The sequence below is a fragment of the Heteronotia binoei genome, chromosome 11 (assembly GCF_032191835.1).
Source record: "Heteronotia binoei isolate CCM8104 ecotype False Entrance Well chromosome 11, APGP_CSIRO_Hbin_v1, whole genome shotgun sequence".
Lineage (NCBI taxonomy): Eukaryota > Metazoa > Chordata > Lepidosauria > Squamata > Gekkonidae > Heteronotia > Heteronotia binoei.
The window spans coordinates 56,702,722-56,728,018 of NC_083233.1; the positions used below are offsets into that span (position 1 = coordinate 56,702,722).

The 25,297-nt window shown below is 46.8% G+C and overlaps 1 protein-coding gene across 2 annotated transcripts; it reads right to left on the reverse strand.

Annotated features, from left to right (window-relative positions):
- Positions 1 to 1,063: 1,063 nt before the first annotated feature.
- Positions 1,064 to 25,293, reverse strand: DDX54 (DEAD-box helicase 54). 2 transcript variants are annotated; one of them, XM_060249040.1, is made up of 20 exons: positions 25,026 to 25,293; positions 24,238 to 24,364; positions 23,688 to 23,758; positions 22,901 to 23,089; positions 21,161 to 21,210; positions 20,589 to 20,630; positions 19,755 to 19,850; positions 18,094 to 18,215; positions 17,347 to 17,408; positions 15,857 to 15,988; positions 14,851 to 15,061; positions 13,536 to 13,670; positions 11,629 to 11,850; positions 9,876 to 9,949; positions 7,872 to 8,072; positions 7,127 to 7,269; positions 6,929 to 7,042; positions 4,360 to 4,464; positions 2,874 to 2,971; positions 1,064 to 1,388 (listed from the first exon to the last, which is right to left on the reverse strand). In XM_060249040.1, the coding sequence occupies exons 1-20, from the start codon at positions 25,101 to 25,103 to the stop codon at positions 1,147 to 1,149; spliced, it is 2,514 nt and encodes an 837-aa protein (XP_060105023.1). In that variant the 5' UTR covers positions 25,104 to 25,293; the 3' UTR covers positions 1,064 to 1,146. The 2 variants fall into 2 exon arrangements, with proteins under 2 accessions (XP_060105023.1, XP_060105024.1); XM_060249041.1 differs by having other exon boundaries at positions 14,851 to 15,051; positions 15,847 to 15,988; positions 25,026 to 25,179.
- Between the last annotated feature and the right edge of the window lie 4 nt (positions 25,294 to 25,297).

A 25,297-nucleotide genomic window follows, 5' to 3' on the forward strand; every position in this document is an offset into this window, starting at 1 on the left:
CTATACAGCACTGTGGGGCAAGCTAATACTGGAAGTTATCACCAAGAAAGTGCCAGGATCCATTGTTGCTGCTCCCACATTCCAGTTTTATTATGTCATTTTCTCATGGTGAATGTCACAAGACTGTGGGATCAGAGTGGGATGCACAAGTGGCCAAGAAGGGCCTTTGTTCTGCAAAATCATAAAGGGAAGAACTGTACTGGAACTCCCAACTCCTGCTGGCTGAACCTGGAATACACACAGCTGCAACCAATTGTGTGTGTGGTGGGGGGGGGGGGCTCCTTGCGTCAGCCCCGCTCATGCAGCTGGTTCAGGACTGGATCAGGCTGGCAGAGCCTTCCCTCCTCGTTACCCAGAAACATTCTGCCCATGTTCTTCAGCCGATGAATGCATTACCCCAGTGGCCCTCATAGTCTGTGGGCCAATCTCCTGTTTGCCCAGTGGCAAAGGTGCTGGAGAAAGTGAAACAGCCATTCTGATACCCTTTAAGCTTTTATTCAGAAGCCATAGAATAAGGGCAGATCAGCTGCACAGAAGACTGACAGAATAAAGGAGGGAATCGGGGTGGATTTGACTGGTAAGTCAAAGTGGGACATTTTGGCTATACAGATGCCTCTCACAGAGCTGATCCAAGCCGCTGGTATGACTGCGATGGCCAATGATGTCATTTTACCTGCACAACAACTTCACTTATGTTAATATGCTATCATTGCCTTAAAAATATGCTACCAGTGGCAGAAGATCTTAATCTATGCCTGCGCTTGAGATTTTCCAAAGTCCACACTAGTCCTCCAGCAACATATGGTGAAACTCCAGCCTCTTGTTCTTGCTTCAGATGCTGGGCTTGGGTCAAGTACTTTGCAGGCCTCAATGCCCAACTGGCAGGTTGTGTTTGGCTAGGCCAAGACCTATGTGGTCCCGACTTGTTCTACATTCAGGTCAGAAAACAAGAGACCAAACACTGAGGGGAAATATTATTCCAAACTGACTGGCACAAGGAAGCTTCAAAGGGACTTGAAACCTGATGGATTGGGAGAATCATTTCAGACGCATTAGTCATAAACAAAGCTTTTAAAAACGTTTAATGTTTCCCTCCAAACCCAGAGTTGCACATAATGAGGCAGGTGCAGAAAACCTGTCACACCTCTACATCCTCTTCCGCAGCTTGCCCTTCTTGACGGTTCCACGCCCAAAAGCGCTCCGGCGGAGGTCTTGGACGTGCTGGCGGTTGCGGGACTTCAAGCGTTTGAGTGCCCCGCTTTGCAGGAAGCGCTGCTTTGCTGTTTTCTTCCGAAGTTTGAGGATCTGCTGCTTGGTTCTCAGCTCAGAGCGAGCCTTAGTCTGCTGGGAGCCACGGTGGCCTTGGGAGGAAGGCAGACGGTGCACCCCTATAAAGGAAGTCACATGGTCATGCTACAAAGCATCCCCTTCCCTACCTGGATCAGCCTTGTCCCTTGAAGATAGAGCTACAGGCCATCTGCTTCTAATTAAAGTATCCCTCATTGAAGCATCTCTCTGCAACCAAGTGGTCTTATAAAATGGCCTTTTTTCCCCTGGAGAAAGAGGTCAGGTTCATATGATGTAGACATACACACACACAACCCTTTAGTGATGACCCTAATAGTCAGTTTTCAGGAAGTCAGTGGATTTCAAATTGTATACTGGTATGCCTCAATGAGAGCATCAGTAACAGGTAAGTGAACACAGGTGGTGAACACCAGCTGGCTCATGGTTATGAAACACCCCACCACCAAATGGAGTGGCAAGAAAACACCGGATGTATTCAAGGTCACACACCTTAGCACAGTCATGAGACCCAACAGACTTGGACCAATGTATCACTTAGGCAAAACAAAATTCTCCATCGTGCTCTCTGTTACTTGTGCTGAGTTTACCCAGCAGGCAAATTGGCGCAGAAAAGATTCCCTGAAAATATCTTGAAAAATGATTGGAAACAACCATCCACTTGTTTCCTGTCACTTCTTCCCTCTGCCACCACAATAGTTAGTTCCCACACCCCCAATATGTACTTGCGGATCAGCAAACCTTCTGGAACTGAAGGGGTACAGTAGGAGGCTGCAGTATGTATGGAGGGGGCAAAAATCACCATCCCTTTCCAAAACTTTAAAAATGTTTTTGGAATGTGTGACCAAATACAGGCCATGAAGCTGAAAGAGCTGGGCTTGCTTAGCCTGGAGAGGAGATGGCTGAGAGGTGATATGATCACCATCTTCTAGTACTTGAAGGGTTGTCATATTGAGGATGGTGTGGACTTGTTTTCTGTGGCCCCAGAAGGCAGGACCAGAACCAATGGGTTGAAATTAAATCAGAAGTCTTCAGCTCAACATTAGGAAGAACTTCCTGACAGAGCAGTTCCTTGATGGAACAGACTTCCTCGGGAGGTGGTGGGCTCTCTTTCTTTGGAGGTTTTTAAACAGAGGCTAGATGGCCATCTGACAGCAATGTGGATCCTGTGAATTTAGGGGGAGGCATTTGTGAATTTCCTGCATTGTGCAGGGGGTTGGCCTAGATCAGGGGTGGCCAATGGTAGCTCTCCAGATGTTTTTAGCCTACAACTCCCATCAGCCCCAGCCATTGGCCATGTTGGCTGAGGCTGATGGGAGTTGTAGGCAAATAACATCTGGAGAGCTACCATTGGCCACCCCTGGATGAGATGACCCCTGGAGGTTCCTTCCAACTGTATGATTCTAAGTTTGGAATATTAAATAGGGAAATATTCAAATATACTAGTGCTCCACCTACAGTATAGTGGTAGAGACCAGGCCAGCCTAAGCCACATAGTGTTCTCTACATTATGACTTGAGGTACAGTCAGGAGAACCTGTGAGATCCAGCCTGCTCAGCCCCACTCACCTCTGCCTTTCTGTTTCTTCCCACTTCTGAGCTCTCCTTCAGCCTCCGAGTCAGAATCCCGCTCGTCGATCCTGTTTCTCTTTTTCCATTTCTCGTAGCTGCAGGAGCACATTCAGGAAGCTTAACATTCTGGACCCTTCCTGAGCACCATTGATTGCTCATTAATACTTGCCAGGGCATCTTTTAATCTCATTTAAAAGGTCTTTGGAGATGGCCCTAGGCAGTGGCAGAGCATGGGACCTGCATACTGAAGGCCCCAAGTTCAATCCCTGGCACCTCCATTTGGAAAGGACCACGGATGTGAGGAAATGCTTTTCTCTGCCTGGGACCCTGGAGAGCTGCTGCCAATCAAAGCAGACAACACCGAGTTAGATGGGCCAATGCTGTAAAGACAGCTTCATGTATTCAAAAGGAACGGCAGGGGATGCTGCTCTCTCTTCAGCGCCCCCCCCTCCAGGGAGCCAACTGAGGCACTGTGTATGCAGAAGAGGAGGCTGTAGTCTTTTACACAAGCAGCCCATCCTGCCCCCAGGCACTAAGGAGGTTATATTGCCTATTGTGGAAGTTGCTGTTTTTTGAGAACAGGCTCTTCACCTGTGATGGGGAGCTTTTGATGCACTGCAGCTGAATAAGAGACACCGGGATGCTTACCTCAGAAGGATAGTCCTCCCATTATAAGAAATCCTAACCAGGCATATCTGGTCTAATTGGCTAAAATCTACACATGAACAAAGAATAATTCTGAGGAAACAAAAGCACTCTTCGGGTTTAGGATGAGGTGTGGCAGGTGCCACAGCTTCAGAAGAGACATTCCTTCCTGTGCCACAATGAAAAAGGAAATGTCCCTCCTGTAAAGTGTCATGGGTGATGGCGACAACCATGTTGGGTCCCTGCCCAAGTTGACAGCAGACCTTGCAGCCAGCTCCGGATGGTCCAGGAGCTGACAGCTTGCCACCACTGCCTGCCCCACACCTGACCTGGCAGTAGTTGAGGAGGCACAGCTGCAAGCAGGAAGCCCACCAGACTCACCCTCCTGGGTAGCTCGGCTGAGGAAGCAACTCTGCCAAGACTTAGCAGCTGGTCAGAGGGACACATGCCTGCAAGGAAGATGGTCGCTGAGTCCTGACAGAAGCGTCACCACACACTAATTGAAACATCACCGGAGGCCCATTTAGCCCCCTGCTTGGAGCTGGGCTCCTCATGGAAGCAACAGGTCGCATCCGTGACGACCACACCTTCACCCCGGCTCTTGCGCTCCTGACTGGATTCCTCAGCTTCCTGACTCTCAGCTCCAGATGACCTTGCTCTCTGCCCTCCCTCCCCCATTCGGCTTTGGTTAGAACCCCCTCGCTCGACCCCTGGACCAGACTCTGACTTTGCTCCGGACCACACCCTGCCTGTGACATAAAGCATTCCTGCTGCCTCTAATTTTGGACAACTGCTTTTGTTAAGCATCAATACCCTCCTCAACCCAGTGGAAGGATACAGGTTGCTTTTGTACGAGCTGTTGATGTGTGCCCCGCTCTCGGTTCGGATTTTCTTCTTGTTCTCCTGGCCCTTCTGCCCCACAAACCGCTTCCTCTTCCGATCCCTGAAAGGCAGCAAAGAGGTGAAGGGAGGACTGCAAGAACCAGAAGGCCCCCTAGTGCATTTTCTTTGCCCTTTTGTGGTCAAGCAGCGGCAGCTTTTAGGGTCAATGTCCCTACTCTTTTGAAGGACTGTGAGGAAAAAGGCACCCTAAGGGTCAGCATGCGCCCCCCCCTCAGTATTTGAAACTGGCTGCTAACCAAACATCAGCTGCTGCATGATGAAGCATTCATCCAGAATTTTGTTTGGAAAAGGAGGGGGTGGGAAATAAATCATCAAAATAGTTTTACACCAAAGACAAAGCAACATTTTGGGCCCAAGTGCTGGGGCAGTGGGGGAAATGTGACATCTACCTGTGATGGTGTTGGTGAATTGGCAAACCAAGAAGTGGGAGGAAAAGAAAGACAAGGGTGGTACTTGACCAAACTCAGACCCGGGAGTGCTATCAGTATCTCTGATAGTTGTATGGGTGCAACAGGGGATATGTTGCAAGTGCTAGAATCTAACATGAAAAGCTACTGAACTAATCTGTGTGCCTGTTAGCATCTAGTACTACCACAGCTGGCGTGAGAAGCTGCCTTTTTCCTCCTTAGCCGTTTGATGTTTTGGTAACACCTGCTTGACGTAGGGGTGCCCAAAAGCTTGCAGAATATCTTGTGTCATTTTACTTGGCTCAAACTGAAAGGTATTACATAGATTTGGTTTCTTGCTCTGGATTTTGTATGGGCCAATAAGGCTGCCTGCAACTTGGGTTTCTTTGCAACAATGGGTATGAACCATGCAATTAATTTCCCCAGTCAGCATCTCAGGAGGCTTGCCTTGGGCCCAAAGGGCAGCTGTGCAGGCCCAGGAGATGGTGATGGGCATAAGCTATGCCTAATGCATTCTCCCACACTGCTGGCAGCATGTCAGGGGCTCACTTCAGTTGCTTGGGCAGAGAGTTCCAAGGGCTGAGCAAACTGCTCTGGAGTGCTGGTTGCCACCAATACTCCTAAGCTGTGAAGTCCTGTGAGCAAAAATTCTATTTCCTGTGCTACTGGCATTAAAATTGTGAGCTACTGCATAAATTAGTTTGCCCCGGGGCCATTTTTCCTAAGCTAAGACAAAAATGTGTGAGCCAGAGGCTTAAAAACTGAGCTAGCTCACACTAACTCAGCTCAGAGGAAACACTGGTTACCACTTGTGCTGGGAGTTCTTATCTATCCCTGGACTACATGCAAATGCTAAAGCCTTCTGGAAGGGACGTCCCAGTCATCTGCACTGGGGCTATATGCCACTGATGGGAATTTCAGTCATTTAGAAGACTTTTAATTGATCAATTAATTACGCCTGCAAAAACTTGCAAATGAATGAGTGTTTTAAAGAAAAATGCAAGCTGGTGTGTGTGTGAGTCACAGCGGACACCACTTTTAAAAAGCATTCTTTCCTGCGAGGGAAGAGAAATGTATTTTCTAAGATGGCATCTGTTTTCTGCAGTTTTTATAAGCAGTTAACACTTTTAAAAAGTGTTCTTCACTGTATATACTGATAAACTACCTGGTCGCCATGAGGAATGTAAGAGCAGCCACAGGGACTCTACTTACTCAGATGCCTACGAGTATGTGGAAAATTACGTATTTGAACATGTTTTAAAAGGATGGCCTAAAAACATCATCTTCAGGGCCAGGGCTTTTTTGTAGCAGGAACTCCTTTGAATATTAAGCCACACCCCCTGATGTAGCCAATCTTCCAAGGTCCTGTAATAAGAGCCCTGTAAGCTCTTGGAGGATTGGGTACATAAGAGGGGTGTGGCCTAATATGCAAAGGAGTTCCGGCTACAAAAATAGCCCTGCTCAGGACTCAAAATGCTCCAGGAGGTATGAAAGAAAATTTGTCTCAGCCTAACTTCAGGCACATTAAGGGCTGGATGAAGAGGTCACACAAAATCAGAATGTGCTGGGCTGAAGTAACAACATAGTGATGAGAAATGCTCGAAAGAATTGGTTTGAAGTAGCAGAAAGTCGGTTTGGAGTGGAAAATGTTATTCTTCAGTTATTGTTAATGTTATTCTTAGACTGAGCATGCTTATCAGAGGCACTAAATATGCTTGGATGAGGTACCCCCTTTTACACCCCCCCCCTCCAAGATTCTGCTTCTGCTGTCTCCTACAGTCACATAATGAAGAATTCAACAGCTCTGGAAATTCTTTTGGTGTCTTTCTTCAAATATGGGGATGTTGCTCAGTGGTAGCGCATTTCCATGGGATGCAGAAGGTCCCAAGTTCAATCCCTGCTATCTCCAGTGAAAAGATCTGGCAGTAGCAGAAAAGATCGGAGGGGAAAGGCACCAGCATGGTGGTGGGAGAGAATTCAGCCAGCTGCAGCATCTCAGAGGGGGAAGTATTCAAACTGTTTCCTCTCCCACACACATCCCATCTCGTCCAACTGACTTATCAGTTAGCCTCCACCGGCTTTGAACTCAGCACTCACCATCTCAAGAGTTGTTTGTTTGTGTTCATGTTCTGATTTTCGTCACCCATGAGGTCGAGGACAGCGCCCGAAGCCTGCTGGTCAAAAGCGCTGCCTTCCCCGCTGATGCTGAGCCTGGTCACAGAGAAGGAGGTCAGGAAAGCAGCCCCTGCCAAGATGGAGGCCTCACCCGCCCCCCCCCTATTGCCCTCAACTTACCCACGCTCAGAATCAAAATCCTTTGGCCGGTAAGGGATGTAGAATTCCTCATCTCTCTGTGTCGCCTGTTTCCTCTTTTTCCTTGTGCTTGTTCCTGCCTGGGGTTGCTTCCGCTTCCTTCCAACCATGGTGGAGAAGATGTCCTAGGGCAGCAGAGTTCAGACTGGTGAGCGACTCTTCTTCTGTCAGGAACATGAGCCAGCTCTATCATTATCACAAGGCCCCCAAACACAGCATTCTTGTCACACACAAAGCTCTGAGCCTGCAATTCTCCACACTCAACTGAGTGCGGTCACCCTAGAAGGAGCTGCAAAGAGGTGCTAGGCAGCAAAGACATCTGCTGGCATTTTTCCTAACTGTGACTCTGCATGTGGCATGATTTTCTCCAGAACTCTGGAAAAGCTGCCAAGAGCAGAAGTGGCCACAGAACTGAGCTTCTTGAAAATGATGGCTCTCTTCTTTCAAATCTGAAGGTTTCTGGTCCTTATTAAAGGGCAGAGAGACAAGCACTAGTTGAATCGCATAAGAGTGGCTGCTGAATCAGTATTTCCAGAGGGCAGGGATTCTGTGTCTTACATTTGCACCCTTTGCAATGAATAACAGAAGCAGATTCCAGTTATGCAGAAGGAGGAGCTCTGCAAATCAGCCTAATTTAAATCAGTTTCAGAATTCAGTTTTCATCATTGCAGAATTTGTGATATCTTTGGTTCATTAGTTTTTATGCACAAACTACTCACAGCCTTACCTGAAGGCTTTCTTCCCCCTCCTCATAGTCTTGTTCGGCAGCCACTGGCACAGCTGGATCTTGGACCTTCTCTGCCGCCAAGGATAATTTTTCTTGCTGCTTCCTTTGGTGTCGGTCAATGAGCTGCCAGTCGCGGCTCCGTTTGGCTCGCATGACGTCGCTGGCCAACGTCTTGTTGGTAGCGTTGATTTCAAAGATAGTCTGATGCATGAAAAAAGCCACACAAAACGATGAATGGTGGGGGCAGAAGAGACCTCCTGCCCATTAATCTGCAGCAGACAGAGCTGGAAGTTCATTTCCCAATCACATTCCAGGGAGGTATGTTTTAAGTTCCAGGCTGCAAGAAGTATTACCTTTTGTCCTACAAGCCTTCCTTTTCAAATGGCTGCAGAGGCTTTCCCTCTGTTACCATTTGAGATCCTACAAGGGGCTCACCGTGGTATATGTAGTTTTCCCTGGCCCTCAGCAACTCTGTAAATTATGTTAGGCTTAGAGAGTAGGAACAGCTTAAGGTCATTCAGTGAGCTTCATGGTTGAATGGGGATATTTAAATACAATTAAATTCTGGAAGTCACATCCAGTGGTTGCAGTGATGACCATGAGTACAGACAACTTTAAAAGGGGGATCATGTTAATGGAAGGTCCATCTATGGATACTAGCCATGGTAACTAAAGGGAACCTCCACCTCCAGGGACAATAAACCTCTGAACTTGCCCTAACCTGGATAGGCCAGGCAAGCCCAAGCTCATCAGATCTCAGAAGCTAAGCAGGGTCAGCCCTGGCTAGTATTTGGATGGGAGATTTCCTTGGAATACCCAGCGTTGGGAGGCAGGGACAGGTTTTATTCAGCCACCTCCCTGAATATCCTCCAGGCCCTCAATAGGGGTCAGTCATCAGAGGTCAACATGACTTTCAGGTACACCCTCACACACATGACCCTCACACACAGCTATGGCTGACCCAAGGCCAAGTGGAGGAGTGGGGAATCAAACCTGGTTCTTCCAGATAAGAGTCCGTACACTTAACTACTACATCAAACTGACTCTTTAGCTTCTGAGATCTGATGAGATCAGGCTAGCCTGCACTATCCAGGTCAGGTAGATCTGGTATAGATGTTGCTTTTATACCTGTGTTTGTCATAAGGCTGAACTGAATTGCAGTTCCCAGGTAGTAGAAAAAAGCACTTTGCAATCCAGTTAGAACACTCAGGAGTCAAGCAGGTATGGAGGGGAAACTTCCAGAAAACACTACAAAAAGCTGCATCATAAAATAGGAGAAAAAATAAAAATCTTAAACAAGTGCCTGACACTTTGAGTTTGTGCTTGATTGTAACCTCCAAAAACAGATTATGTAGACAGGGTCAGGCTTGGTTCTTAACAACAGGGGTCACCATGGGGGCAGGTCTTTTAGAAAGTGGGTGGGGCCAGGTGAGGCTTTTGACCAGTGGGGTTCCAACTGGCCACTGGAGATTTGATTAGCAGCAGCTGCTATCACAGCACAAGGATCTTCCCTGGGTGACTAAAGGTAAGCCACAAGAGCCTTTTCGTGGCTGGCTCTGCTTCCTGTAGCAGCCATCTTGTCAGAATTCCAAAAGTGTCCACAGGCTCAAAAAGACTGAGGACCTAGGCTCTATGGATTGTGCCACATTCCCATTAGGTTTAAAAGCTCCTAAGCCATACACCCATAAAATTTACAAGTTTAAAACTGCAGTAAAACAAAAATTTGCCACATCTACTATACAGAACACCTTTCCTGTCAAACTGAGAGGCGGTTTGTTAGTAAATGATGAAGGTGCTGATGAAATTAAGCTGGAGAGGTACCAGGAAGGAAGGCATCATTACTTTATGTCAACAAAAACAGAAAGCATCCTTTTGTGGGGCCAGTTTGCAGGGCCAGAAGGAGCATGGCCTCGTCCTGCCATTCCGCCCTGTACAGCTTTCCCATGAGACTGGGAACAGGAAGACAGGCAGGGACCGACAAGAGGGGCCCATTGCCACACTCACCGCTTTGGAACGGTATGTTTTGATGCTGTCCACGAATTTCAGCCGCTCTATCTCATCCCCCTCAAAGCGCAAACCTTTAAGAGAGAGACAAGGTAAAGGGAGTCATTATTTTAGGCCAAACAGAAATCACTGTGTGAAAATAATAATAATAATAAAATTTTATTTGTATCCTGCCCTCCCCGCCGAATCAGGCTCAGGGCGGCTAACAACATACATAGGTATACAATACAATATAATAGGTATACAGATATTAAAATTAACATTATTTAAAACAATTCAATTCAGTTCATAAAAGCAATTCAAGCAAGTAAGTCATGTTGGCGGGTCCCTTCATTTAACCATCATAAGTCAGCAGTCCGTAAAAGCCAGCTTGAAGAGGGTGGTCTTGCAGGCCCTGCGGAACTGGTCAAGGTTCCGCAGGGCCCGCACCTCCTCCGGGAGCTGAATCCATAAGCATGGGGCCATGATGGAAAAGGCCCGTGCATGAGTGTTCTGAAGTTTAGCTTCTTTTGGCCTTGGGATGGTCAGTTTGTTTTTCCCTGCTGACCTCAGTGCTCTCTGGGGCTCATATGGGGAGAGACGGTCCCTCAAGTAGGCCAGTCCTCGGCCATATAGGTAATGACCAGCACTTTGTAGTGAATCCGGTAGATAACCGGCAGCCAGTGCAGCCCTCGTAGCCCCGGCTGTATATGCTCCCACTTCAGGAGTCCTAACAACAGCCTAGCCGCCGCGTTCTGCACTAGCTGCAGCCTCCGGGTTTGGCACAAAGGCAGCCCCATGTAGAGGGCATTACAGTAGTCTAATCTTGAGGTGACCATCGCATGGATCACTGTTGCTAGGTCCTGACGCTCTAGGAAAGGGGCCAACTGCCTTGCTCGCCTCAGATGGAAGAACGCTGACTTGGCAGTGGATGCTATCTGGGCCTCCATTGATAATGAAGGCTCCAGTAGAACACCCAAGCTCTTCACCTGGTGCACTGCTTTCAATGGCGCACCGTCGAAGACCGGGAGAGGTATTTCCTTCCCCAGAGCGCCGCGGCCCACGCAAAGGACCTCTGTCTTCGTCGGGTTCAACTTCAGCCCACTCAGTCTAAGCCACGTTGCAACATCCTGCAATGCCCGATCCAGATTCCCTGGGGTGGAGTCAGGTCGGCCGTCCATTAGCAGATAGAGCTGGGTGTCATCTGCATATTGATGGCAGCCCAGCCCAAACCTCCGGGCAATCTGGGCAAGGGGGCGCATATAGATGTTAAATAACATCGGGGAGGGAACTGCTCCCTGGGGCACTCCACAGTCTAGTGTGCGCCTCTGGGACCGCTCGCTCCCGATCGCCACCCTTTGTCCCCGACCCTTGAGGAAGGAGGAAAGCCATTGCAAGGCCAATCCCCTAACCCCTATGTCGGCGAGGCGGCGGGTCAGTAGCTGATGGTCAACTGTATCAAATGCCGCCGACAGGTCTAACAGCATCAGCATCAGCACCGCGACGCCACCTCGATCCAGTTGCCGGGAGAGGACTACACTAAATGCTGATGGGCTATTTTACTATCTAAAGAGAGTTTTGCCCACAGGAAGGGCAGAATATTCAACAATATGACCCCCCCACCCCATCATCTGCTGTGCTGCTGTCCAAAATTCCAAGCCATCCATGACAAAAAACAAAACACAGAAGCCAAGACAATGAACTTTAACATTCAGTCTGCTTGCAGCCAGAGGCCCCAGTTATCTCACCCTTACTCTATGCACAGAACACTCACTGAATAGAGGATGAATGCCCAGAAGGGACAAGTCCATTTCTTTGACCCTTTTGATGGATTCTGGTGATGGACTTGGCCGTGACTTCAGGTATTGTTTCTGAGCATTGTCAGATATTCGGTGCAGGCTCTGCAGTTCCAACGAGCGCTCATGGTCTGTCTGCAGCAGGCTCTCCTCGTCGTCGATGATGCTCTGGGGAATGCGACCAAAGACGCCATCCATATCTGAAACAGGGAAGAAGTTGAGCCCAGTAGTGGAGGGGAATGGGTGATGGAGAATTCTCTCAGGCAGCGCGCAGCCAAATATCCAGCCTCAGGAGCAAAGAGGTCGCCACCAACTAGAAGTAATGCCAAGGCCAGAGAGAGTCTTAAGAGAACAGGCTTGGTGCCAGAACACCAATGGGCAACCTACAATTAAGAATGTGCGAACTTGTACACAAGCTTGGGAGTTCATCAGTCTGAAGATTTCAGGTTGTGTGTTTAAGTTCTTAGGTATGGTGAAATTCTGAATGCTAGAGGGTCTCTAATTCTCTGTAGAGCTCCTTGACCCATATACTCGTATCTCTAGCAGGAATAATTGCCGAACAAGAATACCTGCAGTTGTGGACAAGTTTACGTCGGACCCACACAACATAGCATTTGGACAAGTATAAAAGAACATGGAAGACACTGCAGACTTGGCCAACCTGAAAAATCAGCAGTGGCTGAACATAGCTTAACTCAACCAGGACAAATCCAAGTGCGCAGCCATGTTGAACTGAAGCAGTAGAATAAAGTAGGAGTCAAGTGCATCTTTAAGACCAACAAAGTAATGTAATGCTGGGCAACACATTCAATTACCATGTTAGATTACACAGAGAAGCCATTGAAATCCAGAAAAATAAACACAATTTCAATAGGAAGGAAGAAAGTTTAAAAATGAATAGGGCACAGCTTCCAGTCCTGAAAAACACAAAATGCCCTACAGCTTACAATAGCATCACAGATAAGATTAGAATTTCTATAGCCAATCCATATACAAAAGAACCCCCTCAGGTAAGCTCCTCCATTAGCATGTCACAGCCCAGGAAGCTCCCACAAGATAATGACTCAGCCCTACTCCACCTGCCTGAGTAGATATAAATTACATGCCTACCAACTTCTCCATTTGACCCAGAGAACTCCAGTTTTCTGGGTCACACCTCTGAGGATGCCAGTCACAGTTGCTGGCGAAACATCACGTCTCACAATGCCAAGACCATGGCCACACAGCCCAGAAAATCTACATGGCCACACAGCCCAGAAAATCTACAACAGCCAATTAATGAAAGCCTGCTTACTCTACATTAGTGAGTGAATGCAGAATTCACTTTCCCTTGGTTACATATGGTTATGCACTTATAGCAAAAAGGGAGACATAGGCTCACTAATGCCAGTTCCTACAAAAGACTTAAAGATCCCTGCATGACTAGAAGCCTCCGTGAACTGCAGTAGCTATCAGGTCCAACAGCTGTTGCAGGCAGCCAAGAAGCTTCATTCCAGCCATATTGCTATGCTGCCATTGCCATTACTACCCTCACAGCCTCCATCAGTGTGGATACCTTCTTGCAGCAAAGAAGAACCAGAGTCACACCAGCAGGCTTGCAGAAACACTTAGATGCTATGCAGTAACCTTATATCAACCTTGTCAATCCACAAACATTACTTGCTCACAAACTTTTGCTAGCCCATTTTAGTTGCTCATGGTCTGGGGTGGGGAAATTCTCCAAAGTTTCTTTGTTGGGAGCAAATATTATTATGTGCTATAGCCAAGCCACAGTTTACAAGCCTACTATGTACCTTCCCTGATAAAGCAGCCTTCCCTCTCATGCCACAGCTTGGGAAAGACAGTCACCCCAACAATCAGCCACCCCAGCAAGCAGATTACCTACCAGTGGGCTTCTTGTGAGGACTGGCAAGGACAAGGGGGCGGCCTAGAAACAGGTGCAAATCAAAGACATAGGGAGTCTCATCTGGTGCCACCAAAGAATATGCTGTTCCGCTTCTTCCGGCACGTGCTACTCGGCCTAGGTGGAAATAAAATAAGAAAAGTGTCAAATGCATAATCTCATGGTAAACATTCACATTTTCTTTCATCTTTTAATGGATGTATTATACTGTCTTTATCTCATTTTTCGCCAAGCATCATATTTCGTTTATAGGATCTTGTGACTTCTGAAATCCAGGCCATTGCCTATATGGCACTGCTTTGTATTCCACTTTTCTTCAACCCAGTGTTATTGCACAATGCGTTGTATATATGACAATGGTCTTTTGTGCACTATTGTTGTAATTCTGTGACCTGCCTCAAGCTTTAATGAAAAAGGCAGAAAATAAATGGTATGCCCCAATCTTTGTTACAAAAAAAACCTTCAAGGGGCTTTGCATAAAGAAATCAAAAGGGTTTTCTAGATCATCTGGCTGCTTTCTTGGGCTAGGATTCAGGCGGGGTAGCAGTGGGCTGAACATGAGCTGATTAACCCATTGCACTGAGCAGCTTGTAGAAAAAGATACTGTAGGCAGAGATCTGCTATAAGCAACTTGCATGGTTGGGCAAAACTATGTTATACGGACAATGATAAAATATGGGGTGCCCTCACCTGGATAGCCCCAGCTAGTCCAATGTCACGAGATCTCAGAAGCTAAGCTATCCATTGTAAGCAGCTGTCAGAATGCTACTGAAGTTTCTCAAGAGTTAATGTCCCTTTGCATGTTCCTTCTCAGTTTCCTGAACATCCTGGTTTTTTTTCGCCAGCTCTCACACATTCTTTACTGAAAATTATCAGCTCTCATTGGTAGGAGGAGAAGAGCTTAAATACTGCTCTTCAGATTCTAGTCTGCCAAAGCAACTGCTCACTTTTTAAAAATTTATGATCATCACTCAGTGATTGCACTATTATCAGAAATAAGGAAATAAAAGAATTACAAGCAATGATGCTGGCCAAGTTGGAAAGATGGTTATATGCCTTCCCTCAATATCCCAATATCCCTCAATAGCCTCCGCTCAATTTCCTTTGTATGCAGAAGGTCCTCTTCACCTTGGGCATCTCAAGTGGAAAAGGATACTGGTAAAATCTACCATCCAAAAATACAGTCACTGTTCACCAGAGAAGACAGCACTGGGCTAGTCTTATGGCATAAGGCAACTTCATAGATTAACATACACACACACGGCTCCAGGTTTAGAATGAGGCCTCCAGAACTCACCTACACGATGCAAGAAGAGCTTGGCTTTGGCAGGGAAGCTGTAGTTGATCACATTGTCCAGCAAGGGGATGTCAATCCCACGGGCAGCCAAGTCGGTGACAATCAGCACCGAGCACTTGCCGTGGGTGAATTTGCCGATGTTAATCTTGCGGGCCGTCTGGTCCAGAGAGCTGTAGATGTGTGTGCATTCCACACCCTGCGCTGTCAACAGCTGTAGAGAGAGGTCAGAAAGTCAGTGGGCCCAACTTCCTAGCATCAAAGTAAGCACAGTAATGCTCATGTTTCTCAGCTCTCTGTGGAAACAGCACTGGAGTGAACTGAAAATTTGCCTTTTCAGTCAGTCAGTCAGTCACATTTTATTTGTATCCCGCCCTCCCCGCCAAAGCGGCTCAGGGCGGCTAACAACAAGAACTTAATGCATACATTGTACAATAATAATAATAAATAACATTTTAACTACAATTGATTAAAATCTATTAAAATTCTAAAATTTTCATTCTTTCATTATCTTTTTTTAAAAAAGCCATGTTTCTAGTTCTAATGGCTGTACAGAAGAATACAGCCAGTTTGGGGTAGTGGTTAAGTGTGCGGACTCTTATCTGGGAGAACCGGGTTTGATTCCCCACTCCTTCACTTGCACCTGCTGGAATGGCCTTGGGTCAGCCATAACTCTGGCAGAGGTTGTCCTTGAAAGGGCAGCTGCTGTGAGAGCCCTCTCCAGCCCCACCCACCTCACAGGATGTCTGTTGTGGGGGAGGAAGATAAAGGAGATTGTGAGCCGCTCTGAGACTCTTCGGAGTGGAGGGCGGGACATAAATCCAATATCATCATCTTCTTGTACAGAAGAATAATAGTTTTGGAAGCATGACCCACTGGCCTTAAGGAATCCTTAGAAGCTATGCTACTGAAGCTGCTTTATGCATGCAATTTTAAAGGTAAAACATCCAGGGCAGGTATAGATCTTTGATCACTAAAGCCCAGCCCCTTCCCAATGACCCACACACACCTCTCTAAGATACTCTGTGTGGTGTTTGGTGGCCACAAACACGATGGTCTGATCTTGAGGTCTCACTACAGTCCTCAGCAGATATAACAGGAGTGCTGGCTTGTCATCCGCACGAACATGGAAGAAGGAGAGCTGGAAATTAAGGTTAGTAGAAATTTATTCAGTGCAGCCAGGTGCTGTGCAGAACATTGAGACCAAAAGACCTTCCCATCCAAAAAGGTTTAATACGCAGCTTCATTCTCTTGAAAGCATATCTTTACACAACTAGTCTATAAAGATGCAGATGGGCTTCAACAAATACATCCAGCAATGGTTTTAAATAGGTAAGATGTGCACTTAAATTCCCATAATTCTCTGCAGTCCACACAAGCTGACCTACTACAAGGCCCTCTCTGCCACTGGAAAGGCAAACTGCAGAAATGGGAGGAACCCGTGGCAGTCTGTCAAGAGACATCCCTGCAGTAGTAGGATACTTGAAACGGGCAGATGCCTACTCCACCCACATCCCCTACTTTTCAGCTGAAAACAAAAAAAAAGGGGGGGAAATGCTTAACTGAAAACAGGGGTGTTCAGTAAGTGACCTCCCTTCTGTACCCTGTGGTATCCTGAGAGTCCCAACAGTCTGACTACAGCTGAGGTGGGACAGGCCTACCCTGTGAGAGAACGTTAACCAGTGCAGTGTCATGATTAGGGTGTTTTAGGACTGGGAAGAAGACAGTTCAAATCCCCATTCAAACAATCCCATTGGGAGAACTGGGCCACTTCCCTTCTTTCTCAACTTAGCCAACCTCACAGGACTTGGAAAAGGCTGGGATCCACTGAGAACCGCACAGACGGGTTCCCCTCCCTGGAGAATCGCTTCCTTGCCTCTCCCTCTGGTTTCAGCCCCAAATGCCGCCCCCCCCCCCCCCAAAAAAAACCCCACTGCTCTAAGGCTAGGGAACTCTTCCCCTCCACAAGAGCAGCACAGAGAGGGGAGTTGCAGGCGTGCAGCAGGACAAGCAAAATCGGCAAAAATTATGCCCCCCCTTCTGTCCACTGATATCCTCCACTGGATACCAGCCATTGGTTACAGGAAGGAGAAGAGAACCCTGTATTCTGCCTTGAGCTCCTTAGAAGATGGGTGGGGTAAAAACTCAGGACCCCTCCTCCTTTCAAATCAATTGCTGATAGCAGCAACGAACAACTGGCAATTCAATACATAACCCAACACACACATATTCTGCTCGTGTCTCACAGACCACATAAGTAGCACTCCTGTGGGCACACTCGGGATGTTCTTTGAAGCACATGGTATTGTAAGGAACTGGTGCACCACGTTATCGAGCTGGTCTCCTGCCATGCCGCCTGCCTGAGTTCTTCAGCAACCCTTCCCACTGGCCCAAGGAGGAAGAGGCCACCTTGCCTAACACAAAGCATTCCTGGGTAAGAACACTGCCAGCCCCCCCCCCCCCCCCCCGATATTTTAGGAGACTTTACATCTTTCGTACCTTCAGCTGGTCACTGAGTTTGGACTCCACATCCAGGCGGATCAACACTGGCTCTGTGAGGCCTGAGGAGAAAATGGAGAGAAAAAGACAACCTGAGTGTATCCTTTCTGTCTAGAAGACTCTGTGGCAGGTGGCAGGGAAAGAGTGATGGATGCCAAAGCCCAAGAGCAGACTGAGAAGCATTCTACCCTGGCTCCCTCTTCTGGTTGCACAGCTGTTAGGACATGTGCATGCCTGATTTCGCACACAGAGGAAGAAGGGTGTTTGGGGGGAGAAAGAGGGGAGGAGAGGAAGACTTCCCACCCAAGAATACAAAAATGACAGCTGGGTGGGTCCTAAGACCCCATCAAAAAGGACAAGCTCTGCATCATACATGGCCTCCCATTCTAGCTGCCATCTGTTTCCAAATATCAGCTGGATTAGATGTTAATTTCCACACAGGGCACAAGAAGAGGGGCTTTACCTCAGTGCTAGAGCACCTAGTTTTCTGTGCAAAACGAGAGCAACCCAGAATCAATTCCTGGCACTTGGAGTTAGAAGATGCTGAGAAAGATATTTCTCTGCTGGCAGCCACCATACTGGGGGGAGGATGCCCTACTGAGCCAGACAGGCCAACACCCTGACTCTGTATAAAAGCACAGGCAGGAACAAAACAAGAAACACTGCCCCATGTGCTTTAGAGGGCCACCGGGATGCCAACATGAGCGCTTTGTCCACCCTCCCTCACCACCAGGCCTGCCCACTTACCAGCTCTGGCAAATTCCACCAGAAGTTTTGGCAGGGTGGCAGAGAACAACACCGTCTGGCGGCTCTCTGGGAGCCGGGTGAGGATTTCCTGCAGCTGCTCGGCAAAGCCCATCTCAAAGAGTCTGGGGAGGGAAGCGGCACAGGAAGTTCAGAAAGTGGCAGGATAGATGGGGCAGGATCCATGGCAATCTCCAACACGGATTTTAGATGGCTTCAGAAGTCAGCCACATATTGTTTGGTGGGAAAAGCAGGGTGTTGTTCCTGGGGTCATGCTAAACTAGGGGTGCTTTGGGGGAGGGTAATTTTAATGTATTAAAATATTTATATCTCACATTTCCCATATCTCAAGGTGGCTTACAAATTCATTTTTTAAAAAAATACAAAATACAATATCACTTGCAAAACAATCCCAGTATTCTGTGTATACTGACATTATAAACTTGAACCCAGCAAGTTCATAGCCCCTGTAGTTGCAAGAAAAGCTAGAAGGGTCATTGAGGAAGCTTCCTTGGGGCCAAGGGCAGACCCCCATTTAAGAACACAAGAGAAGCCTTGTTGGATTAGGTGGCCAAACTGGCTCTGGAGCCACATGTGGCCCTTTCATATATATTGTGTGGCTCTCGAAGCCCCCACTGCCCCATTGGCTGCCCCACTGGAGAAGGCATTTGTCTCTTTAAATCACTTCTCCAAGCCAAGCCATTTAAAGTTGAAGTTGCTTTCTTTCCACCTCTCCCTCCCTCCTCCCATCTATTTCCTTCCTGCTCTCAAACATCTGATGTTCATGTCTTGTGGCTCCCAAACATGTGACATTTATTCCATGTGGCTTTTACATTAAGCAAGTTTGGCCACCCCTGGATTAGGCCAATCATCCAACCAGTTCACAGAGTTCACTGCCCTGCCACAATCACTGGTGAAAGCAGATCAATTATGCAGAATCTTGCAAGGTGTTTTTAGTTTACATCATTTATACAGAACTGCAGAAATCAATTTGTCCTTGCTGCAGAATATGGACTCCTTTGGTACAGATTTTGGAAAGGGTGGGGGGCATATAAACAGTACCCAAAACAGAATAAAATTTATTGCACTATAATAACCTAAACATAAGTGTAAACAGGGCACTTCCTTTATCTACAGAAACCAAGATGACAGCCCAATTAAAGAAATTTTAGTTTTATGAGCTTTGGAATACTAATCAGTTGATTGAATCTGCATGCATTTGTATATCAGGTGGAAAAAAGAGGTCTAAGGAAAAAGCTCCACATTCATGTGTCACTGCTGTCAATTTTACCAAAAAGGTAGTCTCATTTCTCTCCCCCCAAACCAGCCACTTTCAAATTTTACTATTAATTGCATTAATAATCTTCATTTAATCTGCTGCCAATTGATTTGGGGATTTGTTAGTTAATCAATTTTTTAAAAAATAAAATCAAAAGCTCTATCCGCATAAATCACACAATTATTGGTGCAACCTACACAAAATTACTCCAGTCCAAGCATATTGATTTGAATGGGCACAGATTGGTGTGCCTTCATGTAAGATGTCCCCCCTTTGGGTAGTGACCTTGTTATCCTGGCCTGGTCCCCCTCCCCCGATGTCCCCTGATACAATGGCTACTTGGGATTGTTCAGAAACTTATCTGCACAACAGAACCAAAACTAACCTGTCTGCTTCATCAAACACCACATATTCCATGCTCTGTAGTTTGAGTTTCATCTCTACAGCCACATGAACCAGGCGGCCAGGAGTGGCGATGATTCTGTGGGGGGGAAGCAAACAGACACAGTGATCGCTTGTTGTAAGAAGAAAAGCAGCGTGCTCTCTCTCCCTCCTATTGTTTGCCTAATCCCAAGATGCATCCAGAGCAAGGCGGCAAAGAATCTGATACCCTTGCAGGGGGTCACAATGATATAGTTCATACAAGTGACCAAAAAAACTATGACTATACTACATCAGACTGCACGAGACTGTTTTGGCATGTCAGAAAGGTTCTAACCTAGATTTCCCCAGTATGCTAGCTTTCTAGGTGTAATGATTTTTTTAAATACAGAAGAGCATTCAGTCATGTCAGCCCTCGGCTTTGGCCCTAGGTGGTGTAATCCAGACATAGGTTTACTCCGCAGGACTAAACTATATGTGATTCTGAGTAGGCTGTAATTGAATCCCACTCCCTTTTTGGCACCCACGCGGTAACAAGAACAGACCTCAGAAGTGGTAGTAGCACAACACAAGTCATATTGCAAGAAAATTGACCTAAACTGGCAAGATAAAGATAGACCAGTGTGGCAAAGTATCAGACTAGGATCCAGGTTCAAATCTCGCCCCAGATTGACAGATACAAGGAGCAACCACAATCCTTTCCCAGATGTGTCTCAAGGCAGTCCCAGCTACCTTGATCTGATCCTAAGTGTCTTGCCCCCACCCAAAGCTAGGAAAAGAGAAATCGCCCTCCTCCTAGCCAAAAACTACACACACAGGCAGGAATTTTTTAACTCACATATCAGGATTTTCATGCAATGCTGCAAACTGGTCTTCCATCCTGGAAAAGAAAACTTTAAGTTCATGCCATGCAAGAATTTCAAGGGTTACACCTATCCCACTTCTTCCCCTCCCCTCAACCAGGACACAATCACACGTGGGCCTGGTTCAGACATACAGGAGAACGAGCCACATCACTTCCCAGTGATGGATTCCAGCTCTGAGTATCTCTTGACACAAAAAACTCCCTGCCACCACAGCAGGAAAAAAAGTTCTACCCTCTCTTTTTTGCTGTTTTTCTATTCACAAGGATAACTCCATGAATCTAACTCATACCTTTTTTAAGCTGGCTATTCCTGCGACCATCAATACACCCCCTGGCAAAAATGGAGCACCCATGTCCAAAAGCAATATACCCCTGAATTTTATATGCTAGGAACAAACAGGAAGAGAGGGCTGGTTGACTTTGTGCCCTACTCATGGCAACACAGGATGCTGAGCGAGGTGGGCCTTTGATCTCGTCCAGCTCCTTCTACAGGTTCAAGCAATTCAAGTCCCTGACAGGTCAGAAATCTAAACACAAATGCTTACTTGTCTCCTCCAAGAATCAAGGCAGTCTTCAGGCCTGTGAACCGGCCAAGCTGCAACATCAGACAAAGGAGAGTTAGACTAGAGTCTTGGGGGTTTTGCTCTTTTACTGAAGAGGGTCTGAAAAGGGTCACACCTCCCACTCCTAGCTAGTCTTTGCTGTCCACCCCTACAACCAAAGAATGTTACTGAGATTTTTTTTAAGCAGCTGTAGCTCTACTGCATTCTTGAAACAGAATCATAAAATCATAGAGTTGGAATGGACCTCAAGGGTCTAATCCAATCCCCTGCACAGTACAGGAAATTCACAAATACCTTCCTCATACACATACACCCCCTGTGACCACTGCTCCATGCTCCCTGGTCAAAATGGCCTGAAGAAAAATTTCGGACTGACCCCAAAGTGTCAAAGGGGACCACAAGAGCTAAGCACTGATGCAACACTTCCTGCCCTCCCTCTCATGAACTGCCTACAGGTTTGCAGCTTCCAAACCTCAGCTGAGAACTCACAATAAGAAACACCTTTGGCTGGTTGACAGCAGACTTGCTTCTTCCATGGAGGCAAATGCAAACAATTAACAGGTGGCATGGCACTTAGTTTTCAGGGATGATCTGGCCCCCTGGTTTACTGGGAAGAGTCCCCAGTGGGACTCTGAAGTTCCAGTGGAGGTCAAGGTGAGCCAAGCTGAACAAGAAGGCTGCAGGACTTTGAACTGCTGCAGAAGGCTTCTTGACTTTGAACTGGCCAATGGTGGCAACTACAGCTGTAGGTCTGCCCATCACATCTTCTTGCACTACCTACCATTTCCTAGGTCAAACTGAGCAGCCTTTTGGTGCTGATAATGTTGCCAGGACTGCTCAGTTTGACTCTTAGACTGTTTTAACATCCCAGCCCAGTCCTCTAGCTTCACTGTACACATCCCGGAATCAGTGACTAATGTGTTACCCCAGGCCTGACTCCAACATCAGCAACTCATGGAATACACCTCTGAAAATGCTATTTTTTTAGAAATCTTAATACCCAAAACTCCCTCCCCCCCAAGTCAGTATGGTGATGTATGTAGCTCTGCCAAAAGGAGCATGGGGAGGCCTTGCTTTGGGTGCCCCTCCTCCTGCAGATGCTGGAAAATCCAGCAAGTGGTACCTTATCCAGAGCCTCCACCTAGAAATACATAGAGTTGGACCACTGGTCCACCTAGAGCAGAATTAGTTACTTTATCTGACAGCAACAGTCCACCATCTTTGGCAGAAGTCTCCTGAGCCCTGTGGCCTGCAGTTCTTTACCTGGACATTGACAATATAGGCCCTCCAATGAACTGTGTAAAGGACCTTCCCAGTTCTATGGAACTCCCTGCCCAGGGAAAACAATCCAATTTACGCTCACTTTCAGAAGTCTGGCAAATGCTTCCTTATTTAAGAAGGCACTTTGATCACTAGAGGGAAATGGAGGCAGTATCTTACTGACCGGATTTTTATAAATTTCTGCTGTTTGCACCTTTTGTTATATTGAGATTTCGTTGAACAGCTGTGTTTAAAAGAATTTATATCACAGGACTGTGGAGACATACTAGATGTCAATATGCCTGTCTGAGACTTGCTAAGTGACAGAATGTTCCACCTGAGAACAGCACACAATCCATCCACAGCTCTCTAAGGCCTCAGGACTTGGGATTGACAAGCAGGTTTTGAAAGCCCATTCTTTTTACTCATCATCAATCCCAACTTCCTCCACACTTGGCATACCTCTTTGGTGAACTTCAGAGTCTGCAAGGCAAGTTCCCGAGTAGGTGAGAGGATGAGAGCCCGGGCCCCAGTCTTTGCACTGTGTGCCTTTAGCTTCTCAAACATGGGAATGAGGAAACAGGCCGTCTTCCCACTCCCCGTTCTTGCCATGGCAACCACATCCTTGCCATCCAGGATGGGTGGAATGGCCTGCAAGACAAGGCAGCCCCATGTAAATAAGGCAAAATGGAGCAAGTTAAGCCTTAAATCTGGGAATAAGAAACAGTTCATACAACCAGCAAAAATAAACAGGGTAAAAATATTGTTTTCTGAATTTTTTTCATTTCAAGTTGAATGCTGAAGTCTATTCATCAACACAGACAAGCTCTGTTACTTTTAATTTTACTTTATTTATAGCCCACCTTTCTCACTAAGTCTCAAGGTGGATCACAGTTTTCAGTAGCCAATGAAGGTTTAATCTCAGCAGTGAGTGGCAGATGCAATACCCACTGTGGAGCTCAGGGAGCCTGCCACAATACTGAGAGATCAGCTGCCCACCAAAAGGCAGCAAAGCAAGTTTAGGATGGACAGCTGAAAACATTTCTTAACAGACACCAATGAGCCACTGTTTTAAGAATTGGTTTCAGATATCCCACCCACCCCCTTTGCCCCCACACACTAGTGGTGCCCCTCCTCTCTTTTCACCACCTCCCCGCCACAACAGAACTGCTTAAGGAACTGCCTCCATAGTGTCTACACTGCAGAACAGACACAGTGTCCTGAAATACGAGGTTTGCCCATCACTCACCTTCCTCTGGATCGGGGTAGGCACTTTGTAGCCTTTCTTCATTATCCCTTTGAATACTGGATAGCTCAAACCTGGCAGAGAGAACAGTTCACAGGATCAGTGGCAAAGCCCAGCTGGGTCAGACCCTAAGCATCCAAGAGATGCCCTGCAAGGTCAATAATCTGGCAGACAGAGGCCAAAGCCTCCCCATCACTCTCCCCACCAAGCACCTAGTATTCATATGTGTACACCCTCTGAACAGAGGGGTTCCATTGAGCCATCACGGTGGCTAATAGCCATGAATAAACCAATCTTCTGTAAGGGAAGACTACCACCCTCCTTTCAATGTAAGGGGCTACACAGTACCCCCAAATGATAAAAGCATTAATAGGGAAGTCTGAGACTACTAGCAGGAAGTACTGCTCCATCATCTGGACCAAGAACAAATTTGGGTCCATGCTGGAAAATACAGATTATTATGTCCCCAGGGATGGACACAATGTGTCACCCTGTCCCAGATCAGCCAACACAAAATAATGAAGTCACAGTCCTGCAGTTGTTCCTCACTTACCCATGGACTGGAAGCCCCCCGACTTCTTCTTTTTCTTGTTCTGGGCCCGAACCATTTCCTGGGTGTCTGGTTCAACATCAGAAGCGCAATCAGATGTCGGGAAGGTCGGCACTGGCATCTCATAGTCCTTTGAACAAAGTGAGTCAAGAGAGAAGCATGCACCAGATACGGAGCAACAAGAAGTTGCTGTGAGAATCTTCACCAGTGCAAACATTAGCATCACTTTTCAAAAAGTGACTGAATATGCAATTAATAAAGGGCTTGAACATTAGTATAATTGGTTCATCTAAGCAGTTTTCTACAGGCAAAGGCTCTACGATAAACGCGGTGTCAGAAATCTGCCAAACCAGCCTTTCTTGGATTATGTGAACATGCATACAGGTTCACCACTGATGCTGATTTGAGGTTTAAACTTTTTTTGCTGTTATAGTTGGTTTTTTACGTCTTTTTACAAGTCACCTTAGCGAAAGGCAAGGTAGAATCTTCTCAAAGAAAGGTTTCTATCCTTAAAGTAAAATACTTCGAAATAATCCCCAATGAACACACCGATTATTTTATTATTATAGGCTCATTTCTACCTAAATATATATCTGTATCTACAACGACGTTGTTATTTGTAAGCAAGTCCCGCTACATTCAATAAGGCTTACTACAGAGTAAACCACTTCCAGGTCAAAAGAGGCAACTTCCATGTCCAAAAAAGTTCAGGCTAACTGGCTGGCTGGAGCCCCGGCGATTCTCTTTTTAGCGATTAAAACACAAACACAAATCCTTGTGTTTCTCAGTACCTGTTGCGGGTCTAAATCCTGGTCTTTACACCGTCGCTGTCTTTTCCTTCTCCGTCTCGAGGCCTGAAGTGGAGCCATAGGAACTATCTGGGTCCAACAGAGACCCGCCCCGATCCCCTCTGGCCAAAATCCGACGAGAAACCAGGAAGACCACGCCACGTGCGCCCGTCAAGACGGTTGCGTTTGGACTCAACCACCTCTAGAGTAAGGGGAGTTAGGTGGACCTTTCAATTGACTCCGCCCCCTTGGTACATTCCCAGGAATAGCTGACT